Here is a 26,656-nt window from a genome sequence, read left to right as displayed (position 1 = left end):
ATTCTCTCACTCTTGAATAAAAAAAATCCAGAAAAAATACCTTGTTTTGGTAAGATTATATCAATTTATTTCCCAAATGTGTATAGGGTTACTTTTTTCTGATCATAAATGTATGTCTCTTCATTATAAAAATACATTGAAAGTGATAGAAGAAAACCAAAAGAATAAATGTAAATAATGATGTCATATTTCAAAAATTCGACATTTTTCTAGGTGTTGATCCAGTCTAAATCTCTTTTCAGAAGACTCCCTCCTGTGTAGATTCCCCAACTATTCTGCAATGTGATTTCCTCTTGCTCTGTTCTTGTAGAAAGGAGACACATCATCACCATGTCAAATACAGAAAATGGTGCATGTATCAGATCATTGTCTCTGTCCATTGTTTGCCAGAGGGCCTCACAGTTTTTCAGGTGGTGGGCAACTGGATGTCATGCTGCTCTTGTACAATCGAACACAATTCATTATTTATATGGTTCCTTCATTTTAAGAAAATTTAACTTTTATTAGCTGGGAAAAAAAAGAAGTGATTTTTAAGTTGTTTAGAAATGTGAAATTCAATTTTCATACTGCAAAAGAGATTCAACTGCAAACACAGGCACACGCGTCTAGTGTTAGAACGAGTTGTCATACAAACCCAAATTAGCTGCCTCCACGTTGTCTTTGTTAACAAGTGTTTGTTTGCTCCTTGTTCCATCATCCAGAAATGCTCTTTAGCAGGAATAGATGGAACACAGTCGCAGTGACTTCTTCCTGTCTTTAAAAATTGGGATGACATTTGCCCATCTGCAGTGTTAACATAGTTCCTCAAAGACTACTGAGAGTGGGGTAGGACTGTATTGCACAAGTTCTCTCGTTTTCCTGGAATGTTATTGGTCCAGGGCCAGAGATTTTAGCTCATTTAGAGCAGCAAGGTGCTCTTTTAAAATTCCCTCACCTATTTTGGGCTTCATTTCCCTTATACGGTTACGCCTTTTCCAGTCTGATGAACATTCTCCTTGACAGAGCAGACAAGCAAAAGGAGCTGTGCACTGTTGCTTTCTGTGTCACCTCTATCCCTAACCTTCTCCCTTCTGCCCCAAGCAGTGAACCTTCATCTTTCTGGTTCTTCTTCCTCCAAATGGAAGTTAAAAGGCCCCGAATGTTGTCTTTAACATTATCACAAGCCTCAATTCATTCCAAGCTCAGCGTTTCCTCATTGTTTATACACTTCTATGTTGTTCTTCCAATATTTGCCCTCAGTTCTCTGTCCCTCATTTCTTCCCATGTTCATACTCTATTAGAATCTGAGCACCTTTGAGGTTGTCCATACAGTGGCACACATCTTGTTAGATACCACCCATTGTTTTATACTCACTGGAATGATTTGCCTTTATATTGTCAAAATTTTATTCTAAAGAGCTTTTACAGGCTTTCTTCAGCCATTTTCTCTTTAAATTCAAGATCATTGGATCACTACCCTTTTTCCTTTTTAATCTAATGAACATACTCCCCCACATACACACGTGTGTTACTGAAAGATAGATGCCACTTGACTAGTCTTATAGATTGTCTAAATTGATCGTTTTGTGTGGGGATAAAAGGGTGAATTGTATAATATCCCTGATGGTTCACGAAGTCTGTTCCCGTATAACCTGATTAGTCTTCCAAACCCTTTTAAATTCTGTCTGCAAATGACTGAGGTTTGGCAATCAGCCTATTTCGGTTCTTTTCTTGCATAAGAAGAGTCCATATGTACTGTGTGAAGTAAGAGAGAGAAAGTACTTAGATTTGTTGGATGCCCTGATTGTTAGCATGGCTAAGGTATTGTGTAAGTAAGGAGAGTGGTCAAAAATGATATTGTTTTTATTTCTTAATTGAGGTAAAATTTTATATAAGATGAAACAGACTTATTTGGGAGAGGAGGAAGAGTTTGTTCTTATATAACATTTCAACCTGTCATATTTAGTTGAGAATTTCAATCTGTCGAGATACTTTGTATAATATTCAGATTCTGCCATCTAATATATTTCCCATGCTTTCTTACTGGATGTGACTGTGGCAGGTGTATAAGTTAGTATAGATATTAAATCCTCAATCTGTTAACTTTTGTCAAGTGGTCCCACTGAAAAAGTGACACCTCAATTAAAAAAAAAATTCCATTACCTCAGAAAGTTTTTTCATGCTACCTTCCAGTCAGTTCCCAGCCCCAATAGGCACCTATTCTTCTGATTTATATCACCATAGATTAGTTTTGTCTTTTTAAAAATTTATATAAATGAAATCATACAATATGTACTATTTTGATCAGCGTACTACTTTTGAGACTCATCCATGTAAATATATCAGTTGTTCATTCCTTTACTGATGATTAATATTCCATTGTATAGATATACCACAATTCTCCTTTTGATGCACATTTCAGGTTGCTTTCAGTTTTTGGCTATTATAAAGATGCTGTGGACGTTTGTGTACAGGCCATTTTGTGAGCATATGTTTTAATTTAGTTTGAGTAACTCTGTAGAAGTGGAATGACTGGGCCAAATGTTTAACTTTATGAGATATTGTCAAACAGTATCTAAACAGTTTTCTAAAGTGGTTGTGCCATTTTACAATGCCACCAGTGATGACTGAGAGTTCCAGTTACTCTACATCTTTGTCCATATTTGGTCTTGTCAGTCATTTTAATTTTTGCCATTTTATAGAATATGAAGTAGTATCTTGTTGTGGTTTTAATTTGTATTCCTCTGATTACTAGCACTATTAAGCATCTTTTCATGGATTTATTGGACATTCATGTAGATTATGTCGTTCAAGATTGTACCTTTATGATTATTGGGTGAAAAGAGTATCATTTTGAGGTCATTCATATAACTTGAAGACTGGGAATGACAGACATTTTCCTGTTTTGTTTCTTTTCCCTTTATCTGAGGAGTCTACTAGAATGCAGTGTTGTTGCTTGAGCAGCAGTGCATTAGCTTTGTAAAAGCTCTATTTTCTGGCATCCCTACCACTAATATAAAGTGCAGAACATTTGAAATGTGCTATGCTCTTAGAGATTCCTTCAAAGTGCACAAAAATTCTGCAGTTTCACCACCTACCAGTAAAAGAAACTCAGTCACTCATTTAGTCATTTAGTAAAAAAAAAAAAAAAAAAAAAAAAAAAAAAAATTAACTGATGAGCATGGTGGAAACCTCAAAGGTAAAGAAGACAATGTCCCTGAATTAAAGACAATCATAAATTTTCAATCAAAATAATGAAATTTAGGCTGGGCATGGTGGCTCATGCCTATAATTCTAGCACTTTGGAAGGCTAAGGTGGGAGGATTGTTTGAGGTCAGGAGTTCAAGACTAGCCTCAGCAAAAAAGTGAGACCCTGTCTCCACAAAAAATTTTTTAAAATTATATGGGTGTGGTAGTATGCGCCTGTGGTCTCAGCTACTCAAGAGGCTGAGGTGGAGGATCACTAGAGCCCAGGAGTTGGAGGCTACAGTGAGCTATGATTGTACCGCTGCACTCAAACTTGCATAACAGAATGAGTCCTTGTCTCTAATAATAATCATAACAAAATTTAATTTTTATAGACTATGTAAAACAGTAAAGTAGATACGGTTCAAGTACAGTATGATTTTATAGGATAGATAACTTTTGCTTGAAAATGTATTCACAATAGAGATAGTATTTGGGGCACATGTTTATCCATTTAACAAAAATGTTTTGAGCACTACCAGGTAGCAACACTTTACTAGGCACTAGAGTGAGAAAAGATTATAGTTCCTGCTCTCATGAATCTCATGGTCTAGTAAATTGGAATGAAAGCATTACATAAGTAGAGATAAAGACACACATGATGGAGGATGGAGAATAGTCGAAGGTCTGGAGAATGACCAGGACATCACTATGAGTTATCTAATTGTGCTAAAGCATGGATGAAGACTCAGAAAGTCATTGAAAGAAGCCTAAAAAGGTATCTCTCAGGGATACTATGAGGTTCTGAATCTTATATAAGCTATTTGGGCTTCAATAGGCAGGCACTGAGTATTCAGTGTAAATTTTTGAGCAGGGAATCCACCAGAAGAACTATGTATCTGGAGGATTAATCTGGAAAGATTGTGTAGAATGTTATGCAGTGAAAGAGTTTGAGAGGAAACAATTAGGAGGGTGTATTCATAACATAGGTGAAATTTAATGAATAACCAGGCTGGAGGAAAAGCAATAATGATGGAATCAACTAGGCAAGAAGTGTAACAATTAGGATCAGTAAAATAGAATTTGGATTGGGGGAATGATAAAAAAGGGACAAGACACAGTTGAACTGGTGGTATCCATACTGGAAAATACAGATGTCATTCAAATAAATATTGTAATGAATATAAGAAACCAGTTTTGTGAGTGATGTAGATGTTGGCTTGAAAACATTTCCTTTGAGGTTTCAGTCAAATGAAAAGGTCCTGAAATGCTACGTGGTAGCTTAAGAGGAAAGCGTTCCTGGAGAGAAAAAATTAGAAAACAATTTTCTATTCTCTAAATTATCAAATTTACATTTGATAATTTAATCTTTTCCTTCATACAAGCTAGATTGATAAGAAAGTAAAACCTATAGTTTTCACCACTTTTTTACAACTATTCCTAACCTTTTAGATACTCACATGAATAATTGAGAAAAATCTAACAGATGACTTGCTTATGTCATTTGTCTGCTTTATCCTTAGGTTCCTCTGGCTTGTATATTGTTCAATAAAATACAGATCATTGATATTGTACAATATCCTGATAATGGGGAGAGAATCCATTCTTGTGCATTTTTTTTTTTTATTTGCAGAGGGCATGCTCAGTCAACAAGAAATGCACAATTGTTTTTATCATCACCTCTTCTCATCTAATTTCACGAAGGAGAGGAGTATTACCATACAACAGATAATGAGTTGGAAAATAAGAAACCTAACCTCAGAACTTAAGGCTTGGGGAAAAAAAAAGAGTAATTTGTGTTTAATGCCTGTATAACTTGGCCAGAGGGACATATAAGGCTTAGTGATGGCCAACATGTGCTTAGATGTGGATTGTTAGCTGATGTCTTGGGGGTTCTGTAATCTAAGCTAAATGCTCAAAATCAATTAATTGATGTTAGACACAGAGATCTGTTTTGATCCCTCTTTATCGTATTTCTAGGCCTTCGCGTTCTCAAGAGCCTGAGAAATGAATGCTTTCCTTAATAACTTGTTATTTGTGGTAGGAGATGAAACTTTGATAAAAATACAATTGTTTTTAAATGTCTCTTTTTCACTCTAGGCTGTGGTATATATTTCAAAAAGTTACTTTTGAACCTTTCCAGAATGAGAAAGCAATCAAGAACATTATAATATTTTGCTTAGTTTTCTGCTCAATTTATCAACAAATATTTCTTAAGCCATTATTAAGCTGAGCAGCGCTCAGCGCTGTGCTTGGTGATATAGGAAATGGGGAAAAGACCGTCTTTAAGGCCTTTATAATAATAATTACCTCAACTTGTCTGTTTCTTTTCCTTACCATTTTGCCAACATCATTGATCTATCTTGTTCTCAAAGCAATCGCCATAGTTATATTGTAACACAGCATTTTCTAGGCTGTCCCCATTAAACTGAGAGTGTTGACAAGAAAATACAGCTTATTTATCATTGTAAAACTTCAGACACCTACTAGTTACCCTAAATTAAATATTTGTTGGAGTCAGTCACACTAAAGAGAACACTTACTGCGTTGAACAATTTACCTTCATTAGACAGCATTTAAAGATTATGCCATAGCAAAAGCCCATGGAATTCTTGTGAACACAGAATAGAAGTGTATTAAGGAACAAGCTTAATTCTGTTTTAAAGCACAACACTTTCTCAAAATATATTTTGAAATCATCTTTGACCATTTTTTTTTACTAATAGGTGGGTGGGAGTTAGGGTAGGAAAACACAAGCAGCTTCATCAAAACAATATTCTATTTTCTTCAAATTTGTGGGGAATCATACGGCCTCTCAATTTTCCACATTATGCTAATTATGATATTAATCTCTCTGCCAGCAAATGAAAATAATACATATTAGATGTAGCAAATGTCAATAATGACAAAATTAGTCATCATGCAGATACTCAGGGATTCCCAAAATATGTTTGGATTATGATTGCTAGCTTTGAGTTTGCCCAGAATCATTTCAATAAAAATAAGGGATCAAACACATTTGGAACAAAACTCACATCATAAATTTTAGACATAGCTCTGCCAATAATGCTCTCAGTTATATTTTCAGTCCTAATATTTCTTCTGCGTTCCAGACCAGTATCTTCAACTGTCTGATTGATACTCTCTCCTTTGTTTCTATCCTCAATGCATTAAGTCCTGTGTATTTACTTTCCAAATATCACTTGGTTCCATGCACTTCTCTCCATTTCTGCCACTGACTCCTCCTTGATCCAAGCGACCATCTTTCCTCACTTTAACTACCGTGATATCTCCTATTTGGTCTCCTTACTTCTATTCCAGGGCTCCTCCAATCCATTCATCCTCCTGCAGAGAATGATGACTAGCACCTTCCACAATGTCTGGCTAATAGGAGGTATCCAATCAATAATTGACTTACAGAGTGAAAATATAGGCATGGCCAATACCAGTAGAGAACTACAGGGTTTTAGAACCAATGACAGTAGATCTTTCAATCAAGTATTTCCAGTCTATAATCAAGTTTAATTACACATTGTCTTATTTTGGAAAAAAACAATTTTGTTGTCTTTTTCTCTATGCACACATACATATTATATCACCCTCTACCTGCCAAATGACTTTTGAAGAATTATTTATGTGCCTCCAAATTAGTAATACCTCTAGAGAGAAGAGAAATTAGAAAGTTTAAAATGACCTATGCCTCCTTTGGAATATTATGTCCTAAGACTGTTTTTTGAGTTACATGCAATATGTTCCACGATGAAACATTTAATGTATTCAGAATCATGCTAATAATTATGTAGAAATAATTTTATGCCTGAAGTCATGTGTTCTATAACCAGGATTACTTAATAAGAAAGCAAGTACGGCTGTGAACAAGATGCCTTTGTATCAGAGAAAGGCCAATTTGTTTTCTTAACAAATCTAAGTAAATGGAGACAAAAACACAGCCCTTAAATGTTTTCTATTTGTCCTGAAGTTCTCATGAATAAGTTAGAAGGCTAGAAGCGTTAAATAAATCCATGAACGTAGAGAGAGCTAACATTTATTTTACCAAAGTAAAACCTATTCGCTTTGCAAAATTCTGTACTTTGTAACAACAGTTTTCTTTAAAGCAAGAGCCACCAATTCAAATGCCTTTACAGAATGATTTGAATGCATTCATACCCTACCTAAAGGCATTCAAATTATTAAACAAAGTTCTAACGCCAAAACATGTGTGGGGCCAGATTTAAAATGTAGCCCTCAGTTTCGAAGGGCAAAAATTTAACATATATATGTTTTCCTCACTTTAGGTAGCACTGTATTGAATCTCTGCTTGAAATTGAGGAATATATGATTTTTTTTTTGGCCCAGGGCATCATTTCTTGGAGGAGAAAGAAAAACAACCCAAGATACCCTTACAAAACATTTAGTACTTAAAACTCTTTATGATGAATTCATTTTGGTATACACATTAATAACAATGATAACAAATATATATATGTGTGTGTATATATATATACGTGTATGTGTGTGTGTGTGTGTGTGTGTATATATATATATAAAACTGATGTGAATAAGATAAATACATCGAAAGGAAATTTCATTGTAATTTGATATTAGGTAAATGTCCCATTAAAATAAATTGCTACTGTACATAATTTTCCTTCAGTTCATTGGCAGGATGTTTGCTTTGGAAAAGAAACAGTCTATTTCTAGTTTTAGAAGGAATAGAAGGAATTCCATTATTCTTTTACAGCAACCATTATCAGGAGCAGATGGGAAATTGTACCAAGAGCATATCTACTATTAAACCTCACAGGAAAAAGACAGTATTAAATGAAATCTAACAAGGCCTGATCCTGACTCTAGTTCCTGTGACAAACAAACACAACCATTTATATGGTTTCAGCATTTGTATTGGTAAGGTACAATAAATGTTTACTGAAGTGAAAAAAAAAGATAACAGGAGAAAGAACAGGCTAAAAAGGTGCATTTTATGTCTGATTGTTCACTGTAAAGACTGTTCCTTTTTAAAATAATCAAATTTTATTTTATATACAGGGGGTAAATGTACAGGCTTGTCACAAGGGGGATTGTGCATGATGCTGAGGTTTGGGGTACAGATATCATCACCCAAATAGTGAGCATAGTACCTGATGGGTGGTTTTTCAACCAATGCGCACCCTCCCTTCTTCCCACCTCTACTAGTCTGCGGTATCTGTTGTTTCCATATTTACATCCATGTATGCTCTATGGTTAGCTCCCACTTATAAGTGAGAACATATAGTATTTGTTTTTCCTGTTCCTGCATTAATTTGCTTATGATTATGGTCTCCAACTGCATCCATGCTTCTGCAAAGAACATTATTTCATTCTTTTTATGACTATGTAGTATTTCATGGTGTATATGTACCACATTTTCTTTATCCAATCTACCATTGCTTCACAACAAGGTGGATTCTATGTCTTTGCTATTGCGAATAACACAAGACAGGACCTTTTTATTTGACTGAGTTACTTGCAAATTACTCATAAAAGATCTGGAGGTCTTAACTGAAAGTTAATCTGCGGTGCAGTTCAAATTTAGTGATGTATTTTCTGTTCAAGAGAAGAAAGCCCTCGTTCAGTCTTGCTGTAAAGTCCAATACATATGAAAATAACACAAATAGAAATATTTTATAAATAGCTATACAAAGGAGGGGCACTTAGTTCCCCTAGAACTCTTAAAAGGCCTCTAGAAAGAGGGAACTTTTATGCTAACTATTAAAGATGAATAATGAATTTGTCCTACACAACTTAACAGTATTGTCAAGGAAGTAGAAAGTTATTCAGTTTTACTGGGTGTTGGAGCTAAACTCAAAAGTGAGGAGAAGTGGCTGAGAAGGCAGTGGGGAGAAGAGAATGGTCCTTTCCATGCTCCCTGTTGTACTAATATGTTTGGATATTATCTTGTAGCTCATATATGGACTGGATTCTTGTCCTCCTCATTCTGAGCTCTCCTTGACTTTTATTCTTACCTCCTGTAACTTTCATTCTTTTACTCAAAAAAGGCCATTATTTCAGCCATTTTCACTGTTTTCTTATCCTTCCTAGTTTCTTTTCTTTTTTTTTTTTTTAATTTATTTATTATTATTATACTTTAAGTTGTAGGGTACATGTGCATAACGTGCAGATTTGTTACATATGTATACTTGTGCCATGTTGCTGTGCTGCACCCATCAACTCGTCATTTACATCAGGTATAACTCCCAGTGCAATCCCTCCCCACTCCCCCCTCCCCATGATAGGCCCCAGTGTGTGATGTTCCCCTTCCTGAGTCCGAGTGATCTCATTGTTCAGTTCCCACCTATGAGTGAGAACATGCGGTGTTTGGTTTTCTGTTCTTGTGATAGTTTGCTAAGAATGATGGATTCCAGCTGCATCCAAGTCCCTACAAAGGACTCAAACTCATCCTTTTTTATGGCTGCATAGTATTCCATGGTGTATATGTGCCACATTTTCTTAATCCAATCTGTCACTGATGGACATTTGGGTTGATTCCAAGTCTTTGCTATTGTGAATAGTGCTGCAATAAACATACGTGTGCATGTGTCTTTATAGCAGCATAATTTATAATCCTTTGGGTATATACCCAGTAATGGGATGGCTGGGTCATATGGTACATCTAGTTCTAGATCCTTGAGGAATCGCCATACTGTTTTCCATAATGGTTGAACTAGTTTACAATCCCACCAACAGTGTAAAAGTGTTCCTATTTCTCCACATCCTCTCCAGCACCTGTTGTTTCCTGACTTTTTAATGATTGCCATTCTAACTGGTGTGAGATGGTATCTCATTGTGGTTTTGATTTGCATTTCTCTGATGGTCAGTGATGATGAGCATTTTTTCATGTGTCTGTTGGCTGTATGCATGTCTTCTTTTGAGAAATGTCTGTTCATATCCTTTGCCCACTTTTTGATGGGGTTGTTTGTTTTTTTCTTGTAAATTTGTTTGAGTTCCTTGTAGGTTCTGGATATTAGCCCTTTGTCAGATGAGTAGATTGCAAAAATTTTCTCCCATTCTGTAGGTTGCCTGTTCAGTCTGATGGTAGTTTCTTTTGCTGTGCAGAAGCTCTTTAGTTTGATTAGATCCCATTTGTCAATTTTGGCTTTTGCTGCTGTTGCTTTTGGTGTTTTAGACATGAAGTCTTTGCCCATGCCTATGTCCTGAATGGTACTACCTAGGTTTTCCTCTAGGATTTTTATGGTATTAGGTCTAACATTTAAGTCTCTAATCCATCTTGAATTAATTTTCGTATAAGGAGTAAGGAAAGGATCCAGTTTCAGCTTTCTACTTATGGCTAGCCAATTTTCCCAGCACCATTTATTAAATAGGGAATCCTTTCCCCATTTCTTGTTTCTCTCAGGTTTGTCAAAGATCAGATGGCTGTAGATGTGTGGTATTATTTCTGAGGACTCTGTTCTGTTCCATTGGTCTATATCTCTGTTTTGGTACCACTACCATGCTGTTTTGGTTACTGTAGCCTTGTAGTATAGTTTGAAGTCAGGTATCGTGATGCCTCCAGCTTTGTTCTTTTGGCTTAGGATTGTCTTGAAGATGCGGGCTCTTTTTTGGTTCCATATGAACTTTAAAGCAGTTTTTTCCAATTCTGTGAAGAAACTCATTGGTAGCTTGATGGGGATGGCATTGAATCTATAAATTACCTTGGGCAGTATGGCCATTTTCACGATATTGATTCTTCCTATCCATGAGCATGGTATGTTCTTCCATTTGTTTGTGTCCTCTTTTATTTCACTGAGCAGTGGTTTGTAGTTCTCCTTGAAGAGGTCCTTTACATCCCTTGTAAGTTGGATTCCTAGGTATTTGATTCTCTTTGAAGCAATTGTGAATGGAAGTTCATTCCTGATTTGGCTCTCTGTTTGTCTGTTACTGGTGTATAAGAATGCTTGTGATTTTTGCACATTAATTTTGTATCCTGAGACTTTGCTGAAGTTGCTTATCAGCTTAAGGAGATTTTGGGCTGAGACAATGGGGTTTTCTAAATATACAATCATGTCATCTGCAAACAGGGACAATTTGACTTCTTCTTTTCCTAACTGAATACCCTTGATTTCTTTCTCTTGCCTGATTGCCCTAGCCAGAACTTCCAACACTATGTTGAATAGGAGTGGTGAGAGAGGGCATCCCTGTCTTGTGCCAGTTTTCAAAGGGAATTTTTCCAGTTTTTGCCCATTCAGTATGATATTGGCTGTGGGTTTGTCATAAATAGCTCTTATTATTTTGAGGTACGTTCCATCAATACCGAATTTATTGAGCGTTTTTAGCATGAAGGGCTGTTGAATTTTGTCAAAAGCCTTTTCTGCATCAATTGAGATAATCATGTGGTTCTTGTCTTTGGTTCTGACTGGCAAACTGGATAAAGAGTCAAGACCCATCAGTCTGCTGTATTCAGGAGACCCATCTCACACGCAGAGACATACATAGGCTCAAAATAAAGGGATGGAGGAAGATTTACCAAGCAAATGGAGAACAAAAAAAAGCAGGGGTTGCAATACTAGTCTCTGATAAAACAGACTTTAAACTATCAAAGATCAAAAGAGACAAAGAAGGCCATTATATAATGGTAAAGGGATCAATTCAACAGGAAGAGCTAACTATCCTAAATATATATGCACCCAATACAGGAGCACCCAGATTCATAAAGCAAGTCCTTAGAGACTTACAAAGAGACTTAGACTCCCATACAATAATAATGGGAGACTTCAACACTCCACTGTCAACATTAGACAGATCAACGAGACAGAAAGTTAACAAGGATATCCAGGAATTGAACTCATCTCTGCAGCAAGCAGACCTAATAGACATCTATAGAACTCTCCACCCCAAATCAACAGAATATACATTCTTCTCAGCACCACATCATACTTACTCCAAAATTGACCACGTAATTGGAAGTAAAGCACTCCTCAGCAAATGTACAAGAACAGAAATTATAACAAACTGTCTCTCAGACCACAGTGCAATCAAACTAGAACTCAGGACTAAGAAACTCAATCAAAACCACTCAACTACATGGAAACTGAACAACCTGCTCCTGAATGACTACTGGGTACATAACGAAATGAAGGCAGAAATAAAGATGTTCTTTGAAACCAATGAGAACAAAGATACAACATACCAGAATCTCTGGGACACATTTAAAGCAGTGTGTAGAGGAAAATTTATAGCACTAAATGCCCACAAGAGAAAGCAGGAAAGATCAAAAATTGACACTCTAACATCGCAATTAAAAGAACTAGAGAAGCAAGAGCAAACACATTCGAAAGCTAGCAGAAGGCAAGAAATAACTAAGATCAGAGCAGAACTGAAGGAGATAGAGACACAAAAAACCCTCCAAAAAATCAATGAATCCAGGAGTTGGTTTTTTTGAAAAGATCAACAAAATTGACAGCCCACTAGCCAGACTAATAAAGAAGAAAAGAGAGAAGAATCAAATCGACGCAATTAAAAATGATAATGGGGATATCACCACCGACCCCACAGAAATACAAACTACCATCAGAGAATACTATAAACACCTCTACGCAAATAAACTGGAAAATCTAGAAGAAATGGATAATTTCCTGGACACTTACACTCTTCCAAGACTAAACCAGGAAGAAGTTGAATCCCTGAATAGACCAATAGCAGGCTCTGAAATTGAGGCAACAATTAATAGCCTACCAACCAAAAAAAGTCCAGGACCAGATGGATTCACAGCTGAATTCTACCAGAGGTACAAGGAGGAGTTGGTACCATTCCTTCTGAAACTATTCCAATCAATAGAAAAAGAGGGAATCCTCCCTAACTCATTTTATGAGGCCAACATCATCCTGATACCAAAGCCTGGCAGAGACACAACAAAAAAAGAGAATTTTAGACCAATATCCCTGATGAACATCGATGCAAAAATCCTCAATAAAATACTGGCAAACCGGATTCAGCAACACATCAAAAAGCTTATCCACCATGATCAAGTGGGCTTCATCCCTGGGATGCAAGGCTGGTTCAACATTCGCAAATCAATAAACATAATCCAGCATATAAACAGAACCTAGTTTCTTTTCTATACTATTTTTCCACTCTTTTTTTTCTGTACTATTTTGCCCTTCTCTCCATTTTCCTAACTGCTGGATTTCCCCAATTTTAGCCATCTTTCAATTGTTCTGGCTATCCTCAGATGCTCCCTCAAGGTTATCAGACCTTCCACCGAGACGGAATCCCTTAGTCTATGGACAGGCTAAGTGGAATGGGTCCTGTTGCTGGGCTTAGCATATGCCCTGAATATTCATGCATTTATTTTGCTTCTTTACAAAAATCCATCATCCGATAGAAATTGAAAGATACTTCCTGAAGCATATTAAAATCTCTGAAAACAGTATTGACTATATTGTCTAATAATTAACATGACTGGTAAAATAGCTTTATTTATCATTGAGGAAAGTATCAGAAACTGTATTTCAAACTCCTGAATTCTTGACACTGACAAAGAGACAATGAGAATGATCTTAGGATTTAAAAAAAAGAAGAAAAAGCACCATATTTGCAGGAAATTGCACCATAAAAGTCTCAGTTTCACAACCCTCCTCAAGTTTCATTTTATTACATCTTTTCTCTTCACCAATCAGTAAACTGGGTTAATGATTAACCTGTCTCAAAATAATTCATGAACAAAATTACAAGTAAATCTCAGTATTGGATTTTTGAAACATCTCCTTGTTCAAAGAAGGTTCCTTTTTCTTCCCTCTATTTCCCTGTATTTATCTTTTCTTCCAATTGCATTTTATCTCTTCTGTTTTTCTATTTTGCTCCCTAGTTTGTGTTTTTTTGCCAGTTTTTTATTTCCTACATAATTCATCTAATTTGTCATTGTACAATTTCTTATAACTGCTTCTTAGCTTATTCCTTTTCTTCATTTGTCATATTTTATATTTCATCTGTTGTGTTTTCATACAGTTTTGGAAAGTTTTACAAATAGACTTTTTTAAAAAAAATGTATATAATGCTTTCATAGAAAAGGTAGTTGTTTCTTTTTCTTATATCCTTCCCTGTATAAAAATAAAAATAAAAATGTAGCAGTTCTGTCTTTGCCTGTATTTCCTCTTTCCTTCTCCAAATTTGACCAGACTTGAAGGACTTAGATATATAATAGTGTTATTTTCTATAATTTAGGAATACCTTTTGACTTAAAAAGCAGAAGAGAAGTTGAAAATAATATAGTAATTCTACATGTCCTTCCTGCTTCCCTATTCTCTCCACATATTTGTAACCTCCTCTTTCTTTTTTAGTGTATCTCTTTCATAAACCTTTGTCCCCAGAAATTCTGATTCAGTAGACTTAAAATGGAATTCTGGGCTTTTTATATTTTGAAAAGCTCCCCATGGGAGTTAGATATGCACTTCTTATTAAAAAACGAATGCTTAATATTGAAATCAAAACACAATAAGCTTTCTAACTATGATGAATAATCCAACAGATTTAATTATGATTTTCTTTTTGTCTAGAACCAAGACTAGATGTTAATTGCCAGAGAAATAGATAAGAATGACTATGACAACAGTACATTAATATGATATCAAAGCTTGGAAATTTTATTGGTAATGAATAATTCAGTACTTAAAATATTTAGAAGCTATAGAATTAAAATTAATTAATGTAGTTCACTGTGTGAATAAAGTTGATTGAGATTTTACATTTAATTTTGTAAATCCAATGTTATCTTTTCCAGCTCAGAAAACACCACGTACAAGTTATTACTTTCTGTTTTGATCCCTTATTTTTCTCTCTTATGCTTTATCACTGAAAACTCTCCTTGAGCAGGCCATGCACTGTAAATATTTCTCCTGGTTGCAAAACCTCCTCATACAAATGCAGTAGACTATTTAATGAGCTCTTCTTTCACAAAATTAAAAAATACCTGAAAGCCCTGATTTGAGATTCTATATAAATGAGATTTAGATCTAACAATTTTAAATTATTGCTTCATTCTTAGCTATTCAATTCTATCTCTTATTTGGGAAACCGAAATAATAAAACCATTGCTGATTCTACAATTAGGTTGTAAAAGTCACTGTAGCCATCAGCCATGAAGGAAAAGGGCCAAGTTCAAAACTACAAAGCAAAGAGGCTGAGATAAAAAGTGCTGCAGCAGCTTTAGTTTATGGCATTATAAGCAGGAATAAGAATTCCTTGATTACTTAACAAAGGCTCAAAAGGCATTTACTCCATTACCTTACAACTCAAAGTGGTATTCCTGGACCAGCAGTATTGGCATTTTTTTTTGAAGTTTGTAAGAAATACAGAATTTTGGTGCCTCCACAGACCTAATGAAGCAGGACTTGCAGTTTAATAAGATCTCCAGGAGATTTTTATGCACATTAAAGTCTAAGAAGCACCGCTATGGTATACATCTGATGTGTGCCCATGCATTTTTTAAAAGTATGAAGTATAGTTGTAAGTATTGAACACTCATGAAGGAACAAATAAGAGCCATGGTCTTTACCCTCTAAATACCTCCCTGATGTCTATGTTTTAGGCAAAAATTTTACCATTTCAGTAGTCACTGATGCTTGCATGAACCAGTTTATTCCAAAACAATGGTGATTCTCATGTAATAGTTCATGTTGCCTTAATAATTTACGTTGTCTCAAGTTCTCTGCCCAGGCCCCAATATACACCAAGGGCTGTACTCGTCCCGTAACTCCTGCTCTCGTACAGTGACATAGAGCCCAATTTTAGATACCTGATCACATCATGGAGATTGCACACCACAGGCCTTAACTTGTGCCACACTCTCACTGCCTTTAACCCTCCATATGCCTAAGTCCTATGCTTCTTTAAATTCCAAATTTACCCAGAAGTCTCCTCTGCTCATCCTTTTCACTGAGATCATCCCTCTTCTGGCCTACCATGTATTGATCACCTTACTTTTTTATCCTACTGTATGTAGTATAACAAATTATCACTTACAATTGTGTATTATTTTTTCAACTAGATTATGTACTGCCTAAGACCTAGAAAATTGTGCTTATTTATTTGAATCTCTAGGAGGATCAGTAATAAGTATTAATACTAATGACACTAAGGTGATGATGAGCCTGAATTTCCTCCCTTCCTTTCTTCCTACTTCTCTCCTTTCTTCCCTTCTTTTCTTCCTCCATTCCTTCCTCTGTTCCTTCCTCCTTCCACTTTTTCTTCACTTCCCTTATTCATAAATTCATGCATTCACTCAGCAAATGCTTATTGAAACCTTCCATGCACCAGACATTGTACTAAACAACAGGAAACAATCATGAATAAGACACAATATCTGACCTCAAAGAATTTATGATATAAAAGTAATGGCAAAAACTGTGATTACTTTTGCACTGACCTAATATATAGACATAGTTTGTTATGACTGGTGTCTCTATTACTAAGCAATGACTGTCACATGCAACACTGATCTGAACAGGTGGTAAAGAGTGAGATGTAAGCAATGGAGCAAAGCCAACTAGTTACAAGGAAATATCACATGTTTACTAGAGCACATCTCATGGGCATTCAAGAGAGTATGGCCAGGACAGCTTGTGAATAGTTCAGTAACTGTGCATAGTTTTATATTCATTGTGAGGCACCGTGTCACTGGAATAATGACCTTGTTATCATTTTTTGCTGATTTACAGAGTATTTTAATTGCTAAAAGTAGGCTACCAAAATTTCCAGTATTCAAAAATAATTTTGCTTGAATGTAGTTAAAAAAAAAGGCAAGAAATTTATGTGAAATGAGAGTCTAAGGGAGCTTTACCTCAGTCTCAGAAAACATGCATTCGTTCCTTCATTTAGCAAGCATGTACTGGTGTCTACTATAAGCTTGCTATTGTGTCAAGGAGTAGGAGAATATAAAAATATTAGAGAATTTGAATCACATCTATTAGGAGAGTTTTCTACATATTGACATTATTCTGTCAGTGACACAAGGATTTGAGTCATTTAGATTTAAATATGGTAGGTATCTCAAGTTCTCAGATATAATTTCATTTTCTAAGGTTCATATTTAGTTAATATGTTATTTTAATTGCCTTACAAATTCTAGATTATCTTTTTTAAAAAAATAAATAGAACATAATGGCCAGTTTTATTTAATGGTAAAAAGCATTTTTGTTTTTGTATGTACTTGGTTATAATATTCTCCTTTTCAATTGAACTATTTTTCTGATACTTTACTCTTAAAATTTCATTCAGGAAAAAAAGTAAACAATATTTAAGCTTGACAATCATAAAAATGTTTTGGTGACTATAGATTATTTTAAAATTTATTACTGTACCTTACGGATATCTTGATGGGATGCTCCTGAAAGCAATTAATTCTCAGTTTTATGTGGCTTATAATGCAAAATACATTGATGTAGACAGAATTTGAAATAAATTTTCTTCTAAAATAGCAATTAATTTTATTTAAATATCTCTACAGGTTTTTTAAATACTGTGACTAAACTATATTTGTTCTTTTTCACCTCTCTTATCCACAATCACTAAGAAACCCAAATACTTTGTTCATGTTTAAATTTTACAACATTTCATAGGCTATTAAACTTGGAACATCCTTGTGGGGACAAGAAATCGAATTTGCTCTTGAGAAAGTTTCCAACTAATTGATTTGTAGGACATTATAACATCCTCTAGCTGACAAGCTTACAAAAATAAAAACTGGAGCTAACCGAGAGGATGCTTTTTTCCCTGACACATAAAAGGTGTCTTTCTGTCTTGTATCCTTTGGATAGGGGCATGTCAGTTTCATAGGGAAATTTTCACATGGAGCTTTTATATTTCTTTCTTTGTCAGTACAACTGCATGTGGTAGCACATTGTTTAATCTTTTCTCAAATAAAAAGACACGGGGCTTCATTTTTGTTTTGCCTTTTTGATATCTTACAGGAACTCCAGGATGGCATCGGGCAGCGGCAAACTGTTGTCAGAACATTGAATGCAACTGGGGAAGAAATAATTCAGCAATCCTCAAAAACAGATGCCAGTATTCTACAGGAAAAATTGGGGAGCCTGAATCTGCGGTGGCAGGAGGTCTGCAAACAGCTGTCAGAAAGAAAAAAGAGGTAGGGTGACAGATCAAATAGGAATTATAACATTTTAGCAGACCTTTTTAAGCTGTTCTTAAAAAATATTTCATTGTAGATTAGAAGCAGGGTGAAAGGCACTAACAGTAAGGAACCTATCAACCGTTAATCAACAGCAGTAAATAAATTTTTTATTTTTTATTTTTATATACTAAAATATGTACTTGTTGCTGGTTAGTGGTTTTCTGCTATTTTAAACTTTAAGTTTACTTTAAAAATCACACATGATTGCTTAAAGGTGAATATCTTCAATATATTTTAACTTCAAGTGAAAGGCACTAACAGTAAGGAACCCATCAACCGTTAATCAACAGCAGTAAACAAATTTTTTATTTTTTATTTTTATATACTAAAATATATACTTGTTGCTAGTTAGTGGTTTTCTGCTATTTTAAACTTTAAGTTTGCTTTAAAAATCACACATGATTGCTTAAAGGTGAATATCTTCAATATATTTTAACTTCAAGCTGAATCTCAGTTGTTTTTCAAGAAGATTTTAAAAAGCAATTATAAATGATTGTTTTGTAAGAAAGACAGATCTTTGCTTAGTTTTAAAAATAGCTATAATTATGACTATGAAGCTAAAAACAGTAATAGTGATATTTACTTCCAGTTTCACCACATTTGTGAATATATTCTTGAAGGGGAACTTGAGCCAAAAATGTCCAAGTTTAATGGGGAAAACAAAACCTCACAAAGGTTACCGTCAAATTCAATCATCATTTAAATTTCCCTTGGAATGAACTGAAGGCACAGAAAGCCAAATGAGTGGTGCTGCAGTTGGAAAGCATAGATAGTTTATAAATGGGATTTTGTATTATGCTTCCAGTTGTTGATGTTAATGTGTCTTGTTTCATAAAGGAAGACTTGGCCTTTATTTACCAAATGAGAATATTGTTATGAGCAATGAAAACTTTGTTCTGTTGCCAAGCTCTTGCATCCCACCCATCATCCACATAATAGGTGGATTTTAATATTCAGGAAGCTAGAACAACTCATTGATGAATGTCTTTGGTTAAGATGTATTAAAAAGAAGATTTTAGAATTATGTCAATTGTCTTTGCCCACCTCCTCTTTCCCTCTTTATTCATGTTACATTATTCAGAAAGTAGACACAATTCATATTTTGTACAAAAGAAACACATTAGTTGACCTAAACACACACACACACACACACACACACACACACACACGCACACCACACACACATCTTGCCAAAGTTAAAGAATAATAGCCTCATCGAAAGATATTTTGTATTAAGTCTTGGTTTTGAAAATCTTCTTGATTATAGATAGATAAAATAAAGAACTAAACTTTGTAGTTAAACTGCTTCCTTAGGTAAGTCATATACTTTTTTCCCAGATTGAAATTCTTCTATTAATCATACAAGTATGTTATTATTTAGATAACTGACGTGCTTATACTATGAACAGGTATAAATTTGTATAATGTCATTTCTCAACTAGGCTCAATCTAATCCAAATTAAAATAGTAAGAAATGAGAAAATTAACAAAAAAATTGAATACCATACTATATATATATATAGGGAGAGAATTCATAAAGTGAATTAAATCGATTGGAAGATTATTTTTCTATAATATATAAAGTATTGTTTCCTATTTTTAAATGTCTTACTCATACAGTATTTGAATAGAGAGTATTAATATTCCCTCTGATAACTCTAATTCACCTGAATTTTCAAAATCTTGTTATCTGTTATTGGGCTCTAAAGGCACATTATAATTTATAAACAGAGATGTAGCAATATCCTGTTTCACCAGATAAGCTCTAAAACTTTAGATCTTTCTAATTTTATAAGAAAGTGGTATATGCTGACTCTGTTGTTAAATATTATACAAATTTTATGTTAATTACAGCTAGGGATTTGGCTATAATTAGGAAAAAATTTTCCCATTTAAACATGTTGACCTACATTAAATATTGCACTTTTGTGCTTTAAAAAGCCAAGTTCAGCTTCCTTGAGTTTTTTTTTTTAAGCTCAGCTTTTAAAGTTGCCTATTTCACGCTACATTTTAAAAATAAATGTTAACATATTTAAATTTCCACTGAGATCACTTTTGTGGCATACTTCCTCAGGATTTTTATATCATTTAAATTTTATGAAATGTAAAAATGTAATAAAATATAAGTGCTAGTTCTACCAATATACTCATAGCTATTTTTAAACATCCAGTAGCAAATCAAGTAAAAATAATAAAATAATATTTTATGAATAATATGTTAACCTAACAATTACAGAAGGGCTGTAAACATGAACCTACTGCTAATCAATAGTGTACTCTCAGTGCAAGCCAAGCAGATGTTAGATGGAGATAGAAGTTATTTATTGCACAGGTGAAAAATAAGATGCCTCTTCAACTTAACAACAGTACTCTTAGTTTGTAATAGACTTTAAGTACAGCGGTTAGAAATATTTAACATGTTTTAGTCCAGGGACATCAATGAAAGAAAGTGTATAATTCAAGCTAGATATCTATATGGAGCCCTGTAGTTGCATAATTTTAAGTCTTTTGAAATTTTAAGATATTAGAAAAAAACATCTCAAAAGTTCAAATAATAGTGGACATCCATTAAGGTTAGTCTATGTTGGAAGCAAATGAAGTATGAAATGTAGTCAGTTAGCTATGCAGTTTAAGATAGACAATTCACTACTGCTCCAATTATGTAACAGAAGAACTGGATAACATCTATAGGTTTAAGCATGATAATAATGAGTTTAATGATGGCGTAGCCACCAAAACTATCTTTGTAAACGAAGGATGTGCAAATAAAAACCTATTGGCTAAAAGGGGAAGTCATAGGTTAATACAAAACAAGTCTGTGTACAAGTCTTTAAGCAAGTGTCCATGAATAGCAAGGGGTGCCATGCTCTTCATTGGAGAAAGAAAAAATTACCTATTTGTCTTTACTAACCTCTAACTGAAATTGAGCATTCCTTTTCATTTTGAATGTAGGCAAAAAAAAAAAAAAAGAAAAAAGAAAAAAAAATCACAGTAATACTAGTAATACCTATGAAGCCACAGATATGTGCATATCTCATTAGAGTTACAATAAATATATCAAAATATCATTTATGCTCATTACTACTTCAAAACTGCAATACGTATTATATCTGCTACAGGATCTTATTACTGGGCTTTAAAACATTATTCTGAGGAATCTCAGGCTTCAACAGATTGCCAAAGAAGTCCAAGGCATAAACAAATGATCCTAGCCTGCTGTCTGCCCAGAATCTCATCCTAATTTACTGTGGTTTCAGTCATTTTAATGTGCAGTCACTATCTTCATACACTCCTTTTCTTCTGGAGCATTCTAGAAGATGTACCAGTCAAGGGATTCTGGGGAGCCAGGCTTTCAAGCAATGGATTGCTGACAACATAATGAAGAGGATTTTACTTAGAATAATCTCAGTTGATAAAAGATTGAATGTGAGATAGAAGCAAGGCAGTGGGAAGTGGAATTCCTAAACTGAGGAAGCTCCGAATCATAACCCTTAGCAATAATAATAAGATTTCAAAACATTATAGTTCTTTCTTCTTTTAGATAAGTCTGATATTGCTTATCCCATTTCACAGATAAGGCAATTATTCCACTAATATGCATTAAGGAATAGTGATTTTAATTTAAGTGTTACTTTAATGAAAATATTTTTGAATTTTTTCTTTCCCCAAGTCTTTTTGTGAACAATTTCAAACATATAGAAAAACTGAAAAAATAGCAAAATGTATGCCCATATACACTCTTTTCCTCCCCCTGAATTCTTAGAGTCAACAATGATTAACATTTTGCCACATTTGCTTTTTCTCTCTCTCTACCACCTCTGTGTCTCTCATATATAGGACATCTCATACACACACACACACACACACACACACACACACACACACACACAGACACACACACACATACACATACACACACACACATACACATACACACACACACACACACATACACACACACATACACACACACACATATACTTTTTAAAATATTTGCAAATAAGTTATAAATACCACTATACCCCTAAATAATTCAGCATGTGTCACTTTGAAATACAGACATGCCATATATAACCATGCCTGTTTATTACACTCCCCTCCAAATTAAATATAATACTACATTATTATTAATATCCATTGCATATTCACATTTCCTTCATGGTTCAAAAATGTCTTTTATATTTTGCAGGGGAGTTAGTACCAACATCTTATCATGGCTCATGCATTACATTTGGCTATTATGATTTTTTATCCTTTTTAGTCTAAAATAGCCCTTCCACATTTTTTTCACCAATATTGAAATTTGAAAATGTCCAAGACACCGGCCTCAAAAAATGTCTCATCTTTCAGGATTTGTTTTATTTTGTTTCCCCTGATGGGATTACTTAACTTGTTCTCTAGTCTCTGAATTTCTAGTAAACCGGAAGTTAGGTCTAAATAAGACTTCAGGAGATGCATGTCAAACATTTTTGGCTAGAATATTTCGTACAAGATGCTGTGTATTTTGTATTACATCACATCAGGAGCTGCATCATATGAAGTAGTCTCACTAAATGCTGCAAAGTTGTATTACTTGCTTCAGGTGGTGACTGACAGATCTTGCATTATAATGTCACATATTTTCTGTGCAATTAATAAATCATCTAATGGCTTTAGTATCCATTGATGATCCTTCCCTAACTCCCTTATTACACTGGGGCTTGCAAAATGGAGATTTTCCTAATCTAACATGATCTTAAATTTACCAGCTGACTTTCTTCTGTTAAAAAAAAAAGGTTTTTCCTCTATATTTATGTCAAAATGGACTCATAAATTTTTTTTTTTTTAAGATTTTTTTTTTAAATTTATTTATTATTATTATACTTTAAGTTGTAGGGTACATGTGCATAACGTGCAGGTTTGTTACATATGTATACTTGTGCCATGTTGGTGTGCTGCACCCATCAACTCATCATTTACATCAGGTATAACTCCCAATGCAATCCCTCCCTCCTCCCCCCTCCCCATGATAGGCCCCTGTGTGTGATGTTCCCCTTCCTGAGTCCAAGTGATCTTATTGTTCAGTTCCCACCTATGAGTGAGAACATGCGGTGTTTGGTTTTCTGTTCTTGTGATAGTTTGCTAAGAATGATGGTTTCCAGCTGCATCCATGTCCCTACAAAGGACGCAAACTCATCCTTTTTGATGGCTGCATAGTATTCCATGGTGTATATGTGCCACATTTTCTTAATCCAATCTGTCACTGATGGACATTTGGGTTGATTCCAAGTCTTTGCTATTGTGAATAGTGCTGCAATAAACATACGTGTGCATGTGTCTTTATAGCAGCATAATTTATAATCCTTTGGGTATATACCCAGTAATGGGATGGCTGGGTCATAGGGTACATCTAGTTCTAGATCCTTGAGGAATCGCCATACTGTTTTCCATAATGGTTGAACTAGTTTACAATCCCACCAACAGTGTAAAAGTGTTCCTATTTCTCCACATCCTCTCCAGCACCTGTTGTTTCCTGACTTTTTAATGATCGCCATTCTAAGTGGTGTGAGATGGTATCTCATTGTGGTTTTGATTTGCATTTCTCTGATATTTATTCAATTTATTATTATGAATTACAGTTATTACTCTTGCCCAGAGCTTCCTGCTCAATTGTCCCAGGCTCACCTTGGACTTTTCCTACCCCAGATTTAGAATTACCCATTTTTTTCGAGGAACTTTGGTTACTTTTAGAGGTGAGTAGTACGTAGAAACCTACATCTGGGTAGTAGCCCCTTCTCAATGGAATATTTGCACCTTTCTGGCAAGCAGTCCCAAAGAAGGTAATGTTTTCAGATTACTTTTGAAAGGATTCTTGACAAATCTCTTTCAGAATACATGGAAGTTAAAAGTAAGTCTAGACATGTTAAAAAGCCCTTGTTGTGTGAGACTTCATGTACAGTCATTAAGTTATTATTCCTTTAAACCTCTCTACTTCTGAATTCTTAAACCAAAATGTACCAGTATATAATCTATGCTGGTTTGCCATGCAAATTAATGGTGTCAATAAGATAACGGGAGGTTTCTTATTGACATTTACGAATGCGCAAATGTACTTAAAGGAAGAAATTATTGTTTAAAGACCTTAGCTCATTGTTTGCATGCAAATAGATGCTGTTAATTAGAAATGAGCCTTATCTAATTCATTAAAGTAGGTCTAGTAGGTCCTCTTCTTGAAAATTTCCATGAACAATTCATGTTACTCTATGCACTTCCTTGTAAGACAACTGTTTTCTCTTAAGTTTTCTTTAACTTTGGCTTCTCACAAATTCAGACCCCGCTAACCAAATAGCTTTCAACCAAATAGCTTTATAGCATCTTATTTCCTACAAATTAAAAGCCAATATTTTAATGACTCAAATGGCTCTTCACAGTGTGTGCAATATTTTAAATGTACCCAGTATATCCGTGTGAACCAGTGCTACAAGCCTGCTCACACATTCACATTTTGCCCCCAGGATCTGTCCAGTCCACTGGCTCTGTACTCAAACTTCCTTTTTTTCTCATTGCCGGTTTTGACCTTGACTCTCCATCCAGTCCAGAGTTTATAAACTGAGTACCCACAGACTGAATCCTGAATGCATGCAGTGTTTTTGCATAGCCATTGTCTTAAATAATTGACAACTTTTAAAAATTGAGAGACCTCATTTTTTTTTAATTGGCAGAATTAGGATTTTTATTTTATTTTTTTATTATACTTTAAGTTCTAGGGTACATATACACAACGTGCAGGTTTGTTACATATGTATACATGTGGCATGTTGGTGTGCTGCACCCATTAACTCGTCATTTACATTAGGTATAATTTTAAAAAAAAATGGGGATTTCTGTTTTCTTTTGAAAATTTAGATCTGGCTACTAGGCACTCATTACTATATTTTCTCTTGGCACCATCAGCTACAACTGAGTAACAGATGTTTCGGTATCTTGCTACTCAAAGTGTGGTCTCTGGTTCAGAGCACAGACATCACCTGGGAGTTGCTAAAAAATACAGAATCTAATAAATAACAGTCAGCATTTTAATAAGATTTCCAAGTGATTCATGGGCACATTAAAGTTTGAGAGGCATTGCCTTTGGTAAGCAAGCTTTGTCCTCATTTTGCAGCACCTGTCCCACTTTGCTCATTTATATTAATTGCTTTTCCATAGATATTTGATTTTATAATACCTCATATAGACCTTTGTATGATGATGATGGTTAGGGTGGTGGTGGCAGTGATGGTGATAACAATATTGCCAGGCACTGTTCCAAGTGTTTTACATAGTTCAATACTTATAACAACTCTATGAAATAGTTGCTATTCTCCTTTTATTTTTATTTTTTTTATTTTTTATTTTTTTTTTATTATTATTATTATACTTTAAGTTCTAGGGTACATGTGCATAACGTGCAGGTTTGTTACATATGTATACTTGTGCCATATTGGTGTGCTGCACCCATCAACTCGTCACCACCCATCAACTCGTCCTTTATTTCAGGTAAAACTCCCAATGCAATCCCTCCCCCCTCCCCCATCCCCATAATAGGCCCCAGTGTGTGATGTTCCCCTTCCCGAGTCCAAGTGATCTCATTGTTCAGTTCCCACCTATGAGTGAGAACATGAGGTGTTTGGTTTTCTGTTCCTGCGATAGTTTGCTCAGAATGATGGTTTCCAGCTGCATCCATGTCCCTACAAAGGACACAAACTCATCTTTTTTATGGCTGCATAGTATTCCATGGTGTATATGTGCCACATTTTCTTAATCCAGTCTGTCACTGATGGACATTTGGGTTGATTCCAAGTCTTTGCTATTGTGAATAGTGCCTCAATGAACATACGTGTGCATGTGTCTTTATAGCAGCATGATTTATAATCCTTTGGGTATATACCCAGTAATGGGATGGCTGGGTCATATGGTACTTCTAGTTCTAGATCCTTGAGGAATCACCATACTGTTTTCCATAATGGTTGAACTAGTTTACAATCCCACCAACAGTGTAAAAGTGTTCCTATTTCTCCACATCCTCTCCAGCACCTGTTGTTTCCTGACTTTTTAATGATCGCCATTCTAACTGGTGTGAGATGGTATCTCATTGTGGTTTTGATTTGCATTTCTCTGATGGCCAGTGATGATGAGCATTTTTTCATGTATCTGTTGGCTGTATGCATGTCTTCTTTTGAGAAATCTCTGTTCATGTCCTTTGCCCACTTTTTGATGGGGTTGTTTGTTTTTTTCTTGTAAATTTGTTTGAGTTCTTTGTAGGTTCTGGATATTAGCCCTTTGTCAGATGAGTAGATTGCAAAGATTTTCTCC

The 26,656-nt window shown here is 34.9% G+C and overlaps 1 protein-coding gene across 15 annotated transcripts in view; it reads left to right on the top strand.

Annotated features, from left to right (window-relative positions):
- DMD (dystrophin) overlaps positions 1–26,656 on the top strand; it is a 2,269,491-nt gene that overhangs the window by 1,374,397 nt on the left and 868,438 nt on the right. For all 15 annotated transcript variants that reach the window (XM_050777140.1, XM_050777144.1, XM_050777148.1 and 12 more), the window contains one exon: positions 18,105–18,280. In XM_050777140.1, the coding sequence (XP_050633097.1) occupies positions 18,105–18,280 (176 nt within the window). The remainder of the gene's footprint in view (positions 1–18,104; positions 18,281–26,656) is intronic.

This window comes from Macaca thibetana, chromosome X (genome assembly GCF_024542745.1).
Source record: "Macaca thibetana thibetana isolate TM-01 chromosome X, ASM2454274v1, whole genome shotgun sequence".
Classification (NCBI taxonomy): Eukaryota; Metazoa; Chordata; class Mammalia; order Primates; family Cercopithecidae; genus Macaca; species Macaca thibetana.
Note: the sequence above shows the minus strand (reverse complement) of the source record. Positions and strands in the feature narration are given on the sequence as shown.